General features: G+C 44.1%; 1 protein-coding gene across 1 annotated transcript in view; it reads right to left on the reverse strand.

Moving 5' to 3' along the window:
- Nucleotides 1–14,544, reverse strand: part of LOC144499224 (metabotropic glutamate receptor 8-like) — a 472,228-nt gene that overhangs the window by 62,195 nt on the left and 395,489 nt on the right. Inside the window, exon 9 of the mRNA XM_078221343.1 lies at nt 677–923. Within this exon, the coding sequence (XP_078077469.1) occupies nt 677–923 (247 nt within the window). The remainder of the gene's footprint in view (nt 1–676; nt 924–14,544) is intronic.

The following is a 14,544-nucleotide window of genomic DNA, read 5'->3' on the forward strand; positions in this document are numbered from 1 at the left end:
GATTTTGAAATACTGGCCAAGGGACACTTAATAAATGTGGTTGCTGGAAATCATATTTTCTTCTGTGAAACAGGACTAGAAATAGTACAATCAACACAACCTTCTGGGAGATTAAAATTCCCCTGAATACAGCTAGTGCCGTAAGAAGATGTGGCTTGGCCACTCCCGCACTGTGCCAAGGCTGGAGGCTTCAGGACGTGACCAGCATCGGCATTCTGACCATAAGGATTGCTGGCAAGTAAGTATGTATTGGTTCCCCTGATTGGCGTCAGTCGGAAACTCTTCTGATGCCATTCAAAAGATTTGGGACAGAAATAACTAAACAACATGGAAACCTGGTTAATCATGACATTTTCCAACAAATGCACAGATCCAGCATTTCTTTCTCTTTCATCTTTCCACACATTCATTTTTTACAAGGCCAATTTCAGTACTGTGACGTGCTGTAAAGCTCACAGATGCCATCTCTGATTCTCTCAGTCTGCCCACTTCGTGCAGTCTGACAACCTGGCAATGTGCGGATGACAACGTGATAGCTTTATGCTTTGTTATGTTTCTGAAATCAAAATGCCTCACAACCAATAAACCAGTGGAGGCCAGATGACAGAGATTTTTAAGAGCCCTCTATTTGTGTTCATTGTGTGCAAGAACAGTACATGATTAAAACTGTACTTACTATTGGTTTCAAGGCTTTCACAGAGTTCAGTCTTGACCTCTCCATTTGGTCTGTCACTTGCTTTTTGTGACAGTTTACTTGACATTGTGGCTGCAGTCACCACCGCCTTGAAGCTACGCTTACGTTTTTGCACATTCTGCTCTGGATGAAAGATGATAATATAAACCTTAGGCATGTACAGCATGCCTAGAGATACAGAAGCACTTAAACTCATGGAAATGGTAAGGGTTGTTGTCTGAATGTACATCTGCAAAATAAAACAAAATATTTTAATTGAAGGTCGAGAAGCACTGATGTATACAGACCAAATTCATTACTCCTATCAAACAGATTGTACACTGATTGAACAATGGAAGGATTTGGTGCATGAAGACATTGACTTATTCACACAAGAGGGAAGATATAATTTTTTATTGCAAAATTATAAAAGCTAATTATGTGCCACTGAAATTATATAAGCTAATAAGAAATTAGCGTGAAATATTTGCATACAGATGTTTAAAGGATGACATTTCCCAAGTCCTTTAGTTTAGCAGGTTAACCATGTTTAATCTTCCCGATAAAATCAAAGTGAAGCCATGCAAACACATGGAACATTCCCACTTTATTATTGGAAATAATGTTTGGAAAGCTATAATTTCTCAAATCAGAGGCATTCTTGAAACTAATGGCAAGTGTGGACATCTTAGATTTAATGTGCAAATTGGACCCAATTCCTGTATCCTCCAACAACACAATTAGTTGCTTAATATCTTTGCATGTCTGGTTTTACTGGGCAGCATAGTGGCACAGTGGTTAGCACTGCTGCCTCATAGCACCAGGGATCCGGGTTCAATTCCCAGCTTGTCTGTGCGGAGTCTGCACGTTGTCTGTGTGGGTTTCCTCCGGGTGCTCCGGTTTCCTCCCGCAGTTGAATGATGTGCTGGTTAGGTGCATTGGCCATGCTAAATTCTCCCTCAGTGTAACCGAACAGGCGCTGGAGTGTGGCGACTGGGGGATTTTCACAGTAACTTCATTGCAGTGTTAACGTAAGCATGTTTATGACACTAATAAATAAACTTTAAAATCCAGTATGTGACTGAACACATTTGCCTTCCTGTTTTTCATCAGATGCCCTGGCCTGTTGCCTTTTTCTAGTGTTTTCCACTTTTAAACACCTTAGCAGCTCGGTAAGGCAGCATTTCATTGCTAATATTCTCCATTTGCTTGTGAGCATCAATTCAATGCCTTGAGGAGACTGCTTACTGACAATGTTTCACCATCAAACAGTGTTGGAAGGCTGCCTGCCCCTGTTGAAATTAAAGAAAGCAAAGACACGATGCCATTCAACAACAACGTCTTGCATTTATATAGCACCTTTGATGTAGGAAATCATTCCCAAGGACTCACGTTGGAACATTAACTGACAAAATCTGATACCAGGTCACATTAGGGCAGGTGATTGGGAGCTTGGTCTAAAAGGTAGGTTTCAAGGTAAAAGCAAAATACTGCAGATGCTGGAATCTGAAAGAAAAACAGAAAATGCTGGAAAATCTCAACATGTCTGACAGCATCTGTGGAGAGAGAATAAAGCCAATGTTTCATATCTGGATGACCCTACACATCAGAGCGGTTTTAAGGAGCATCTTAAAGAAAATTGGGTACCAGGAAATTTGAGACCTCGGGGTATTCGTCTCTGACATTTTGCAAGTTGCCAGAGTCACAGGTAAGAATCCATGCTCAGAATTATGAGTCACTGTCAATGGGCAGAGCCAGGAATGTTTGGTGTGGTGACAGAAAAGTGAGGCACCTCCAGGGACAATGAGCGCTTACAGGTGAAGGATCCTCTGAGAAGAGGACTTGTGTTTCCTTTAAGCACACACAATGAAGGCAACAGGAAACAACCTCGTGCAATGTTGTCCCTGTCATGCTTCTCAAAGTAAGAAGTCTCACAACACCAGGTTAAAGTCCAACAGGTTTATTTGGTAGCACAAGCCATTCGCTTTCGGAGCGCTGCTCCTTCACCAGGTGAGTGGGATTTCTGAAATGCCACTCACCTGATGAAGGAGCAGCGCTCCGAAAGCTAGTGGCTTGTGCTACCGAATAAACCTGTTGGACTTTAACCTGGTGTTGTGAGACTTTTTACTGTGTTTACCCCAGTCCAACGCCGGCATCTTCACATCATGCTTCTCAAATACATTGTAAATGGTACCGTCATACAAGAGCCAAAGAGGAAGGTGCAGGCCTGTGAGGAGTGGAGAAATAAGCAAAGACTTGCCCACCACTGCTTAAAAAATATATAGATAGAATCATAGAATCTCTACAGTGCAGAAGGAGGCCATTTGGCCCATCAAGTCTGCACCGACACAAATTCCACCCTTAATCCCACGTATTTACGCTGATAGTTCCCCCAGACACTAAGGGGCAATTTAGCATGGCCAATCCACGTAATCTGCACATCTTTGGAGTGTGGGAGGAAACCGGAGCACCCGAAGGAAACCCATGCAGACACGGGGAGAACGTGCAAACGCCACACACACACACTGACCCGAGGCCGGAATTGAACCTGGGTTCCTGGCGCTGTGAGGCAACAGTGCTAACCATTGTGCCACTGTTCCACCACAGAGTTGGAAAGGAAGTGGTGGGGCGAAATTCCAGAGTTTAGGGTATAGGTGCAGCTGCTAATGGTGGCGCAAAGGAAATCAGGGTTGCAAAAGAGGCCAGAATTGAAAGAACATGGAATTCTAGGAGGTTGAAGTTGGTTACAGGAATCGAAAGAGGCAAGGCCAAGGAAGAGTTTGAAAATGAGGATGAGAGATTTAAATCCGTGTTGTTCCTTTATTCAGGCCAAATCAGGTCAGCAAGCACAGAGTGAACTGGATTTGGTGTGAGTTTGAATAGGGGTAACAGAGCTCTGAACGAGCTGAAATTTATCAAGTTGAAAATGGGAGAGTATTGGCTTAGCTGATTCTGAAGGAATCACAGGCAAGGATGAGGGTTTCAGTATTAAATGAGCTGAGGAAGGTGCAGAGTTGGCGATATTTTCATGGTGAAAGTTAGTGGTATGGGGATATGGCACCTTTCAAAAGGTGTATAATTATCGCAGCTTCGAACACAATTATCATTAATCCACAGGAAAATTAGCAAACACTTTTCAAATCTTAAATCTTCCAGTGCAAATACTCCTTGTATAAATATTCCAATGCAATTCAGTCCTTGTTTCCTAGTGTCATCAACTGGGGACAAAGGCGCACTAATCGCCTTTCGAAAGAACTTAATGGCTGCAATTAGGTGTGTGCAAATATCCTGATTGCGTTAATGAACTTGAGAAAAGAAACCAACAAGGCCCTTGATGACAGGATTAATCAGCAAGTTGACTTTAAGTTGTTTAGACACTGAAGTTTTACTTCAAGGATTACACTGCTCCACATTTAAATAGCTTTTCCTGATTCTAGCTGAAGTGAAAAGCATGCCTTTTGGCAAAGAATAAATATACATTATCTATAAAAGTTATTTGGTGATTTGTCATTGTCTGCAGCATCTAGTCATGTGGATACAACAAATGTATCTGCCTAGGAGCAGATTCTAATGAAGCAGTCTTTTACTGTTCAATGCATGAAGACTCAGCTAAGCACAGGCTTGCAGAGAATATACCCAAAGTCACTTGATTGGTAATGCATTTTATTAATGATGTTTAGATAGCTATAACTTCAAACTGTAAAAGAATGTTTCCAATCTTAGAAACACAAACGCTGTTCCTCTGCCTTAAGTTAACACTTTCTGCCATTTTGCCTTCACGTATTCATCTTTCCTTCCCGTAGTTTGTACCCCTGGGTAACTTGCTTCTCTTTTGATGATACAGCAATTATAAAAGTTAAGGGCATCGAGACCATTTCTGGGTCCCATCTCACATGGGACAGCGGCGTGCGGGCAAGACTGCCTCCATATTCACCATCCAATTAAGGATGATGGGCGTAATAAATTTGAAGGCAAATCGTTGTGGCTTCAAGCAATAGTTGATTTATTAACAGCTATACACACACACTCACAAATAAGGGTCTAACAGAACTGCTACGCACGTCTACGCTCCCTGGCTACAACTGAGGTTCCTCCCAATCCCAGCACCCGTGCCCTTTCTCGCAATTGATTCGGCTTCCCGTACGGCCTCTCCACAGGCTCCATGGGGCCCTCAGAGAGTCACCGCCTTTTAGGGGGCACATTACCTCAGTGGGAGAAATAGGGAGGCAGGAGGAATAATGGGGCAGTTTGCAGGAATGGCACCCACTGGACAGGTGAGCACTATTGAGAGTCTTGCATCCTAGGGGGAGCCTCAAAATAAAGGTTCTCACAAAACACTCCAAAAAATGTGAGGGAACTCAAAGTGGAGTGGCCTGTGGCCACAATCTTTCAGCTTTGCAGAACCCTGATGATGCCATTTCAACCAGCATCCAATTGTTTTCTTATTGCCTGCTGAGAGGCTGTCTCGGAAGCACTGATGGGCTCCTAACATTGTGAGAGGCCTGTATGCGGCTGGAAAATAACTCCAGTAATATCAGAAAGATAGCCTTAGTTTGAGGCCTTAACTATGTTAATGGCCTGCAATCTTTCATGGAGCAAGGGTTGCCAATTCTGGTGACAGCCTGGTCCTGGGAATCTTGTCCAAAGGCCGGACTAGCCCTAATGGGGTTTGCTGCAACTTCTCAGGCCTCCCCTGGCTGACTATGAGGCCAGAAAGATTCCACCCTCAGTACCTCACAAAGTACTATTATTATTCTTGACATACCAATGGAAGACATTGAGGTCACTCTTTAACTTGTTTACTGGGATTGTAAGAGGGAAATAATGAGAATGATTTATTAAGGGATATTTCTCAGGGTTAAATGTTTCATCAAAAGGGATTAGGGAATCTATGTAACTCACTAAAGGGATTTCTAGGGATTTGTTAGAAAGGTTAAGTAAAATTCCACAATCAGGCTAAAAGGAAATGTTGATGTGGCAAGGACTGCTTATGTGGCTAAGCAGCCAGCTAGTATCAGGGGCTTGAATGCCTGGTGACCTCTGTACGCCGGGCATTCGGCCTCTGATCTTTGGCTAAGCATTCTCCAAGGCGGCCTTCACGACACACGACAGCGTAGAGTCACGGAGCAGAAACTGATAGCCAAGTTCTGCACACGAGGACGGCCTAAACCGGGATCATGGGTTCATGTCACACTATTTGTCGCCCCCACAGCTTGCCTGGACTTGCAGAATCTCACTGGCTGTCCTGTCTGGAGACAATACACATCCCCTTAACCTGTGCTTAATGCTCTCTCCACTCACACTGTTTGTAACTTTAAGACTTGATTATCTGTAAAGACTGCATTCCAATCATTATTCTGTAAATTGAGTTTGTGTCTCTGTATGCCCTGTTTGTGAGCAGATCTCCCCTCCACCCGACGAAGGGGCAGCGCTCCGAAAGCTAGTGGCATTTGCTGCCAAATAAACCTGTTGGACTTTAACCTGGTGTTGTTAAACTTCTTACACGGCCTCAAAGTTGGCAGTGCAAGGCCAAGCTTGGCAGCAACAAGAGATTAGGAAGACAGATGATTCTTGACACCTGCCTTGTGGCATGTAAATTGTTTAATGTGAATCTAAAACAGGCAATGTTGGAATTTAAGACAATATAATATTTATGTGATTTTCACAGTATAATGGGACGATTCTCCCATTCTGACCCACTAATTTTTTGGCGGGTCGGGTCGGGCCGGGAGATGTGCGTGTGCCGATTTGCAGGATTTGCCAGTGCACACGCATCTCCCACCACCGGATACAAGCGCGGTCGGGACCACACAAGAAACCGGCAGGAACACCAGGTAAGTAATTTTAATCTTTTTTTAATGTGATTTAAATGGAATTATCGGGCCCGGGGCAGAATTCTCTGGGCCCGATAGCATCTCCTACTCCACCAGTACAAATTCACTCTGGCGGGGTTTGAGTAGCTCCCCACTTTCGGGGAACTAACGGGAAACCCCACTGGAGCGAAGGGAGGGGCCATAGGGGCCCCCCCAGGGGGTCAGGCGATGGGAGGTGGTGCCCCCCTGGGCATGGGCACCCTGGCAGTGCCAGCCTGTGCCCCCAGCACTGCCCAACAGGCAAAGTGCCCATGTCCAGGGGGCCCCTTGGCACAGCCCACTTGGCATTGGGCAGTGCCAAGGGGGTGAGGCTTAGGGCATGGGGCTTAGGGAGCAGTGTCTAGGGGGTGGGGCGGTCAGTGGGGGGGTGCCGCTGCCAGTCTGCAGACAGGATGTTGCGGTTGTATAGAACGTTGGTTCGGCCGCATTTGGAATACTGCACCCAGTTCTGGTCGCCACACTACCGGAAGGACGTGGAGGCTTTAGAGAGAGTGCAGAGGAGGTTTACCAGGATGTTGCCTGGTATGGAAGGGCTTAGTTATGAGGAAAGATTGGGTAAACTGGGGTTGTTCCCACTGGAAAGACGGAGGATGAGGGGTGACCTAATTGAGGTGTATAAAATTATGAAAGGCATAGATAGGGTGAACGGTGGGAAGCTTTTTCCCAGGTCGGTGGTGACGTTCACGAGGGGTCATAGGTTCAAAGTGAGGGGGGAGGAGGTTTAACACGGATATCAGAAGGACGTATTTTACACAGAGGGTGGTGGGGGCCTGAAATGCGCTGCCGGGCAAGGTGGTGGAGGCGGACACACTGGGAACGTTTAAGACTTATCTAGATAGCCACATGAACAGAGTGGGAATGGAGGGATACAAAAGAATGGTCTAGTTTGGATCAGGGAGCGGCGCGGGCTTCGAGGGCCGAAGGGCCTGTTCCTGTGCTGTATTGTTCTTTGTTTGCTCTAGGATCGGTTGGGGATGGAGGGAGGCCAACAATCAGGGTGGGCTGGGGGTGATGGTCTGCCGGGGGGGGGGGGGGGGGGGGGGTCTGCCTCCCGTGGGGGGGTTCTGCCAGGGTGGGGAGGTGGGGGGCCTGGAGATTGGGCAATCTGTGACTGAAGTCGGGGCTAGCCCGGGAATGGTCGTGGTGGCCGCAATCGGGCCGTGGAGGGGGCTGGAGGGCAGCAGTGCGGGGTGGGGGGGTCCTGGGCTGGCCAGCAAACTGCAGGCTGACAGATCGGGGCCACTGTGCATGAGCAGAATTCCCGAACTGTCAGCCTCTAGTGTGAATAGGCCCCGCACCCCAAACTTTTAATGATATTCACGATTGTGACCTCTCCATTACACAGAGTGCGGGAGATTCGAGTCTGAACTCTCACTGGAAAAACAATCATGATTTACACCATTTTTCGCGCCAATTCAACACTTAGAACTTTTTTGGGCGAATCGCCCCCCTAAATGTCTCAGAGTTTTTCAGTGGGGTACAGTCCACTTCAGAGGCTTTTCTCTGAGGTGGTATTCTCCAAACGCATTGGCTAATAAACAATTGTTCTGTACCTAAGCCTCCTGAGATTATTTCATATAATAATCTAATGAGCAGCAGAGACTAAAACTGCCATTGTTGGAAGACAGAAATAATCAGATTTGTTCTCCTATTAACTACAAAAACATATCAAATGGGAAGTTGAAATTTATCTCATTACCTCAGCTAAATGAAGATGTTAGCTCTTTACAAGTGGCTCTCAAGGGGTATCGTTAATCACCAAACATGTAATGACCCTAATCCATTTAGTAACAGTATCTACATTTCAACCAGGGGCCAGTATTCCAACTCTGCTCAGAAGATTGGAGGTACTTAAGTCCCACTCCAGAGCTTTGAGGTTAATATGTGAGGCAGTATCTTCCAGAGGCAACACAAAGTTGAAGTTCCATCTGCCCACACATGCACACGTGAAATATCTCATGGTACTATTCAAAGAGCAAGGGGGCTTTCCCTGGTACTCCACCCAGTATTTAGCCCTCAAATCACAAAACGAATATCAGAATACTGCGTCATTGCTGTTTGACAGGATCTTGCTGTGTGTGCAACTTGCCTGTCGGTGTTTCCTACATGACAACAGTGTCACTTTTTAAAAATCCTCAATCATGTAAATCATTCTCGGGTATCTGGTGGTCAAGAAAGGTTCTGTTGGCAAGATTTTTGCCTTAATTGTGACAGTAAAAATCAGATCAATGTTAAATGGTGCACTAAACCAGGAACTAGCTCAATTACTGATCTAGGATTGAGATAGGAGAAATGATCTTGTTAGGTAATCGAATTGGTTGTTTTATCTGAAAACCCCTTCCTCTTTCCGATATTTTTATTGAAGTTTTCTGGAAGGCCTTAATGGTCGAATTATTCTTCACCTCATGTTTCTTCTCTTTGCTGTTTTTAAATTAAACACAAATTTTTAAAAATATATATTTTTTAATGTTGTTAATCCAAAGCTATCTGAGAATTAGGGCTCCAATGGAATCAGTATCAATGAATCACATCAGCCCTGTCTCTCAGATTTTTGATTTTCACTTACAGGAGAATAAGAATGCACAAACAAAGAATAATTCTCAAAGATTCCCAAGGAGTTTTGCCTTCACTTTTTATAGATGAACTCAGTTTCAGTCAATTAAGTCAATCCCAGTTCAATCATGCATTCAGTCTGTGGATTTGAAAAAAAACACGTTTTCCGCAAAAGAAATATAAAACATAAACACAGAGCAGTGAATATTCTATAATTCCTTATGAGAAAATACTGGCACAAATGTAACTTTCAGCTATAGAGATAAGAGACTGCAGAAGCAGCAAGATATCACTACATGCCGCAATGTAAAAGCAAGGAGCAAATGGATTTTATGAACTGATTCAATTTCCAAAAGTCCGCATGAGAAACTTTGCCAATTTTTTTTGTTTGTTTACAATCTCCACGTCTTGAAAATTTGCAGTTTTGCCTATTCATATCTTCACTTCATTTGTGAGGTGAAAGGGCACTTGGGCTTGTAAGATCATAAGACATAGGCGCAGAAGTAGGCCATTCAGCCCATCGAGTCTGCTCCACCATTCAATAAGATCATGACTGATCTGATGTGATAATCCTCAACCTCACTTTCCCCTTGTCCCCACATGATTCCCTTACTGATTAAAAATCAGGTTTTGGTAGACCCAATAAGGAGAAACTGTTTCTGCTGGCAGAAGGATCAGTAACCAAAGGGCACAGAAGTAAGGCCATTAGCAAGAGAAGCAGAGGAAAGATAGGGATTTTTTAAATTCCCAAACAGCAAACTTATGATCTAACAGTATCTGAAAGGATGCTGAAAGAAGATTCGGTGGGATGTTTCAGAATTAAATTAGATAATAACCTAATAAGGCTTATGATGAAAGAGTAAGGATGAATGGTTCTTTTTAAAGAGCTAGCAGTGCATGATGGACTAAATGGCCTCCTTCCGTGTTGTGATTCTACAATTCTATTATTTAATAGCAGTCAGGAGTGTAAAACTCCTAGTAAGGAATGTGATGACATATCCCAATCATGGGTGGGATTTTCAGGCCGTGTTCGCCCCAAAAGCAGAAAATCCCACTCGAGGTCAACAGACCTTTGCGTGGTCTGCCCCCCCCGCCTACTACGATTCCCATGGCAGGCGGGACTGGAAAATTCCCCCCCCCCCCCGCCCCAATGAGTTGACTATTCAGACATGTAGCTTCCACGGTTACAGTCCAGAGCATCTGTGGCTGGGAGTTAGACCATATTTATAGAGCAGTGTATTAGATATTGAGTAGATGTTGTGCCCTGAACCAAATGGCATCGTAAATGGGTGGCACAGTGGTTAGCACTGCTGCCTCACAGAGTCAGGAACCCGGGTTCAATTCTGGCTTTGGATGACTGTCTATTTGGAGTTTGCACGTTCTCCCTGTGTCTGTGTGGGTTTCCTCAAGGTGCTCCAGTTTCCTCCCACACTCCAAAGATGTGTGTGGTAGGTGGATTGGCCATGCTAATTTGACCCTTAATATTAGGAGCAATAATAGCAGAGTAAATACATGGGGTTATGGGGATAGGGCCTGGATGGGATTGTTGTCAGCGCAGGTTCATTGGGCCGATGGCTTCCTTCGTGGGGATGGGTGAATAACAGTATGAAGTGGAGGGGAATTAATGAAGGACTCTGTGTGTATGAGGCCCAATTAATGTTCACAATTTTAAACAGCCTCCAGGCACCCTCACACTTTAAGAGAGTTTAAAATAGCAGGAAGGGAACATAACATTTGCATCTACATTCCTCTTGCATTACAAGTTCACTACTGAATTCTTGCTGCCATGTTTCGACAATGTTCTTGAAAGCCCGCTTCTCTCGCTGGGTACATTGGATTTTAAATAGTTTGATGGCAACCAAATAAAAACAATTCTGTTCAAAGTTACATTTACAAATTGAAAGAACAGAAATGATTGGTCCTTTCCTATATTTTTAGAAAGCTGAGATTTTATCCGAAACGAATTGTCAAGTTGAAAAAAGAGTAATTTTAATCTTCACTGCCTACCCGCTAATCTGCTGGAACAGACTATACAACTATTCCCGAATCCACTGATTTTCATTGAAATGAATACTGGGCACATCTTGTTACAGGCAGGTGACCCACTCCAGCAACAAAGTTCAAAATTACCTCCATTGTCCAATACATTTATGAAATTACAGCGCAGGATTCATTTCAGTGTTACTTGATTCATAGTTTTGACTTTCTGCAATACGATTTGAGCCGAGCTGTAAGGTTGGAGATTGGTGGAAACAACATGACCGTTACTAACCAACAGAACAGAACAGAAGCTAGAGGTGATAATGACCATGGCTGGGTTAGTTACACATAAAGCTTCACCCACTGTGTGTACAAAGTACAATTTCCAAAAGAGGCCATGGTTTCACTTCTTGATCACACATCAGAGCTTGCCTGAACACAATCTGATCTAAACACATCATTCTCCCCTGTGGCTATTCTTTAATCGCACACATCCACATCAAACAGCCTTATTCTCTACCTCCTTGGAGACATTCCAAAAAAAAAACTAAGGGGGTGATTTTACCAGCTCGCCCCATCCATCGATGGTCAATCAACCTAACCAGCACATCTTTGTGGGAGGAAACCGGAGCACCCGGAGGAAACCCACGCAGACACGGGGAGAATGTGCAAAGTCCACACAGTGACCCAAAGCTGGAATCGAACCTGGGTCCCTGGTGCTGTGAGGCAGTAGTGCTAGCCACTGTGCCGCCTTTTTGTAAATTAAACTCTGCAGTGCACTACATTAACTGAAGCATAAATATATTTAAGGTTAGCAAGTTAGAGTGAACAAAGGAATTTAATGCTAATACACTCAGCCTCAATATGCACGGCAGAATTTTCAATCCTCCCCCACCCCATGCACTCTGTTTTCTCCTTAAGCCCCCTGCTGAGTATGGAAGGGAGACAAATCAGGGCACAATCAGAAATGCTGATTATTTCTCCTTTCCCGATCCATTTCAAGTAACTTGATTTTGTGTCTCTGTGCCCTGTTTGAGAGCAGATTTCCACTCCATCTGACGAAGGAGCAGTGCTCCAAAAGCTAATGGCATTTGCTACCAAATAAACCTGTTGGACTTTAACCTGGTGTTGTTAAAACTCTTACTGTCTCTGCATATCCACATGAAACAGTCAATGCAGACAAACAGGATGTTTCACTATATCTATCAACAGGACATAGCTGAATGTTGTTTTTAACAGCACTGAAACTGTAATAAAAGACATGATTAAGTGACCATTGTCTGAACGGACATTCCATCCATCTACCACTAATGATTATGACATTACCGATGGGACGCGATTAAACAGTTATTGTCTCGGGCCTATCTCTTTCTATCATGTGTAAATAATTTACCGGCGTGCATGACTAGAAACAATTACTTCTACTCAAAGTTATGCCCTATAAAAAAGACTAACTGTACACAACTGAGCAGAGCAGACTGAAGAAGCCTTAGAAATTCTTCAGTTCTCCCCTTCTTATTGATAAGAAGGCAATAAAGGATCCATCGCTCGCGGACACTGTGTCCGAATTTCCTTTTAGCTCCGACAATGTCTTTACTGGCCTCAAAACATCCTGACATGCTTAACTGTTTTCACTATTGTTTTGTAGGAAAACATAACACCAAATATGTGCACAGCAAGATCACACAAAACAGCAATTAGGCAACCTGTTTTGGTGATTTTGTTCAAGGAGTGAATGTTCACCAGAATTGCCCTATTCTTCCTCAAGTTGTACCATGGGATCCTCAACCCCCCCCACCCCCCAACCCCGCCCCTCCGATCTGAGAGGGCAGCTAGGAGCTTAGGAACATCGGAAATAGGAGCAGGAGTAGACCATTCAAACTGTTGTGCCTGCTCTGCCATTTGAACAGAACATGGCTGATCTAAAATCAGCACTACACTGCGGGTGCTGGGACCTGAAAAAGAGAATGCTGGAAAAGCTCAGCAGGTCTGGCAGCATCTGTAGGGAGAAAAAACAGAGTAAACATTTCACGTCCGTTTGGCTCGTCTTCAGAACTGAGAATGGGAAAATCTGTTAGAAGTTGTAGTGTAGTTAGAAGAGACTGCAACAACGGTATAGCAATCTTAAGAACAAGATTACAGAAGGTACAACTCCTGCCCCTTTATCTTCCTCACCATTTAAGGCCCCAAACACACCTTTCAGGTTAAGCAGCATTTCACTTGCACTTCCTTCTATCTGGTCTACTGTATTTGCTGCTCCCAATGTAATCGCCTCTACACTGGGGAGACTAAGTGCAGACTGGGTGACTGCTCTGTGGAACACCGTCATTCAGTCTGCAAGCATGACCCCAACCTCCCTCTTGCTTGCCATTTTAATTCAGCACTTTGCTCCCATGTCCACTTGTCCGTCCTTGACCTGCTGCCATGCTCCAGTGAAGCCCACCGCAAACTGGAGATGCACCACCTCATCCTCCAGTTAGACATGTTACAGCCCTCAGGACTGAACATTGAGTTGAACAACTTAAAACTGCAACCTTTCTCCTCCACCTTAACCCCTTTTTTCTATATCCCATACATTTTAGTCTCAATGCAAAAACACTCCTTCCCCCTCGCCTGCCACTTTCACCTCTGCGCCCCCTCCCCTATCCCGTATCTCTTGTTCTTATGATTGCTACTCTTTTGTTGTAATCTCTTCCAGCTACAGTATAATGTCCAACAGATTTTCTCCCTCTCTTAGTTTAGATGAAGGGCTAAGCAGACTCGAAACATTAACTCTGTTTTCTCTCCCTACGAATGTTGTCAGACCTGTTGAGTTTTTCCAGCATTCTCTGTTTGTTATGGCTCATCATCCACCCCTTACACCATTTTACCCCACTATGCCCATATCCCGTAAAGACCCTTGGGTCTTGATTTAAGCTCTCATCCGAACGATGGTGATTCCAACAGTGCAGCACTCCCCGAGTATGACACTGGAACGTCAGGATGGATTATGAGCTCATTTTGCTGAAATTTAATCTCATATTCACCTTACTCAGAAACAAATGTGCAACCAACTGCGTCAAGGTTGATTTTTCAAATCACAATATATCCTGAAACCATTCTGCATCCAATGTAGTGGTGCAAATACCTTCAGACTATGTTGCAAATGTAACACTCCTCAGAGGTGGATTGCCAAAAAGCATTGAAAAAATAAATATCATGGTTGAAATGATAATTTCATGAATTGAATTCAAAGCAGACATGATTAGGCCAAATGGGCAAACGATGTGTTATGGGAATGAATGTGTAACAGCTGGATGGCCCTCTGTTCTACCACAAAAAGGACAGCTGCTGGCATGGGAATCTCCATCTCAAGCCAAAGTACACCATTAATTGGCTCAGTGCAGTAAAGATTAGCAGAGGGAGCTAAACACAAAGTAAACAAGATTTTCAAATCTCCTAAATGCTCAATTGTACAGTGGTGTT

Source organism: Mustelus asterias, chromosome 9, assembly GCF_964213995.1.
Source record: "Mustelus asterias chromosome 9, sMusAst1.hap1.1, whole genome shotgun sequence".
Classification (NCBI taxonomy): domain Eukaryota; kingdom Metazoa; phylum Chordata; class Chondrichthyes; order Carcharhiniformes; family Triakidae; genus Mustelus; species Mustelus asterias.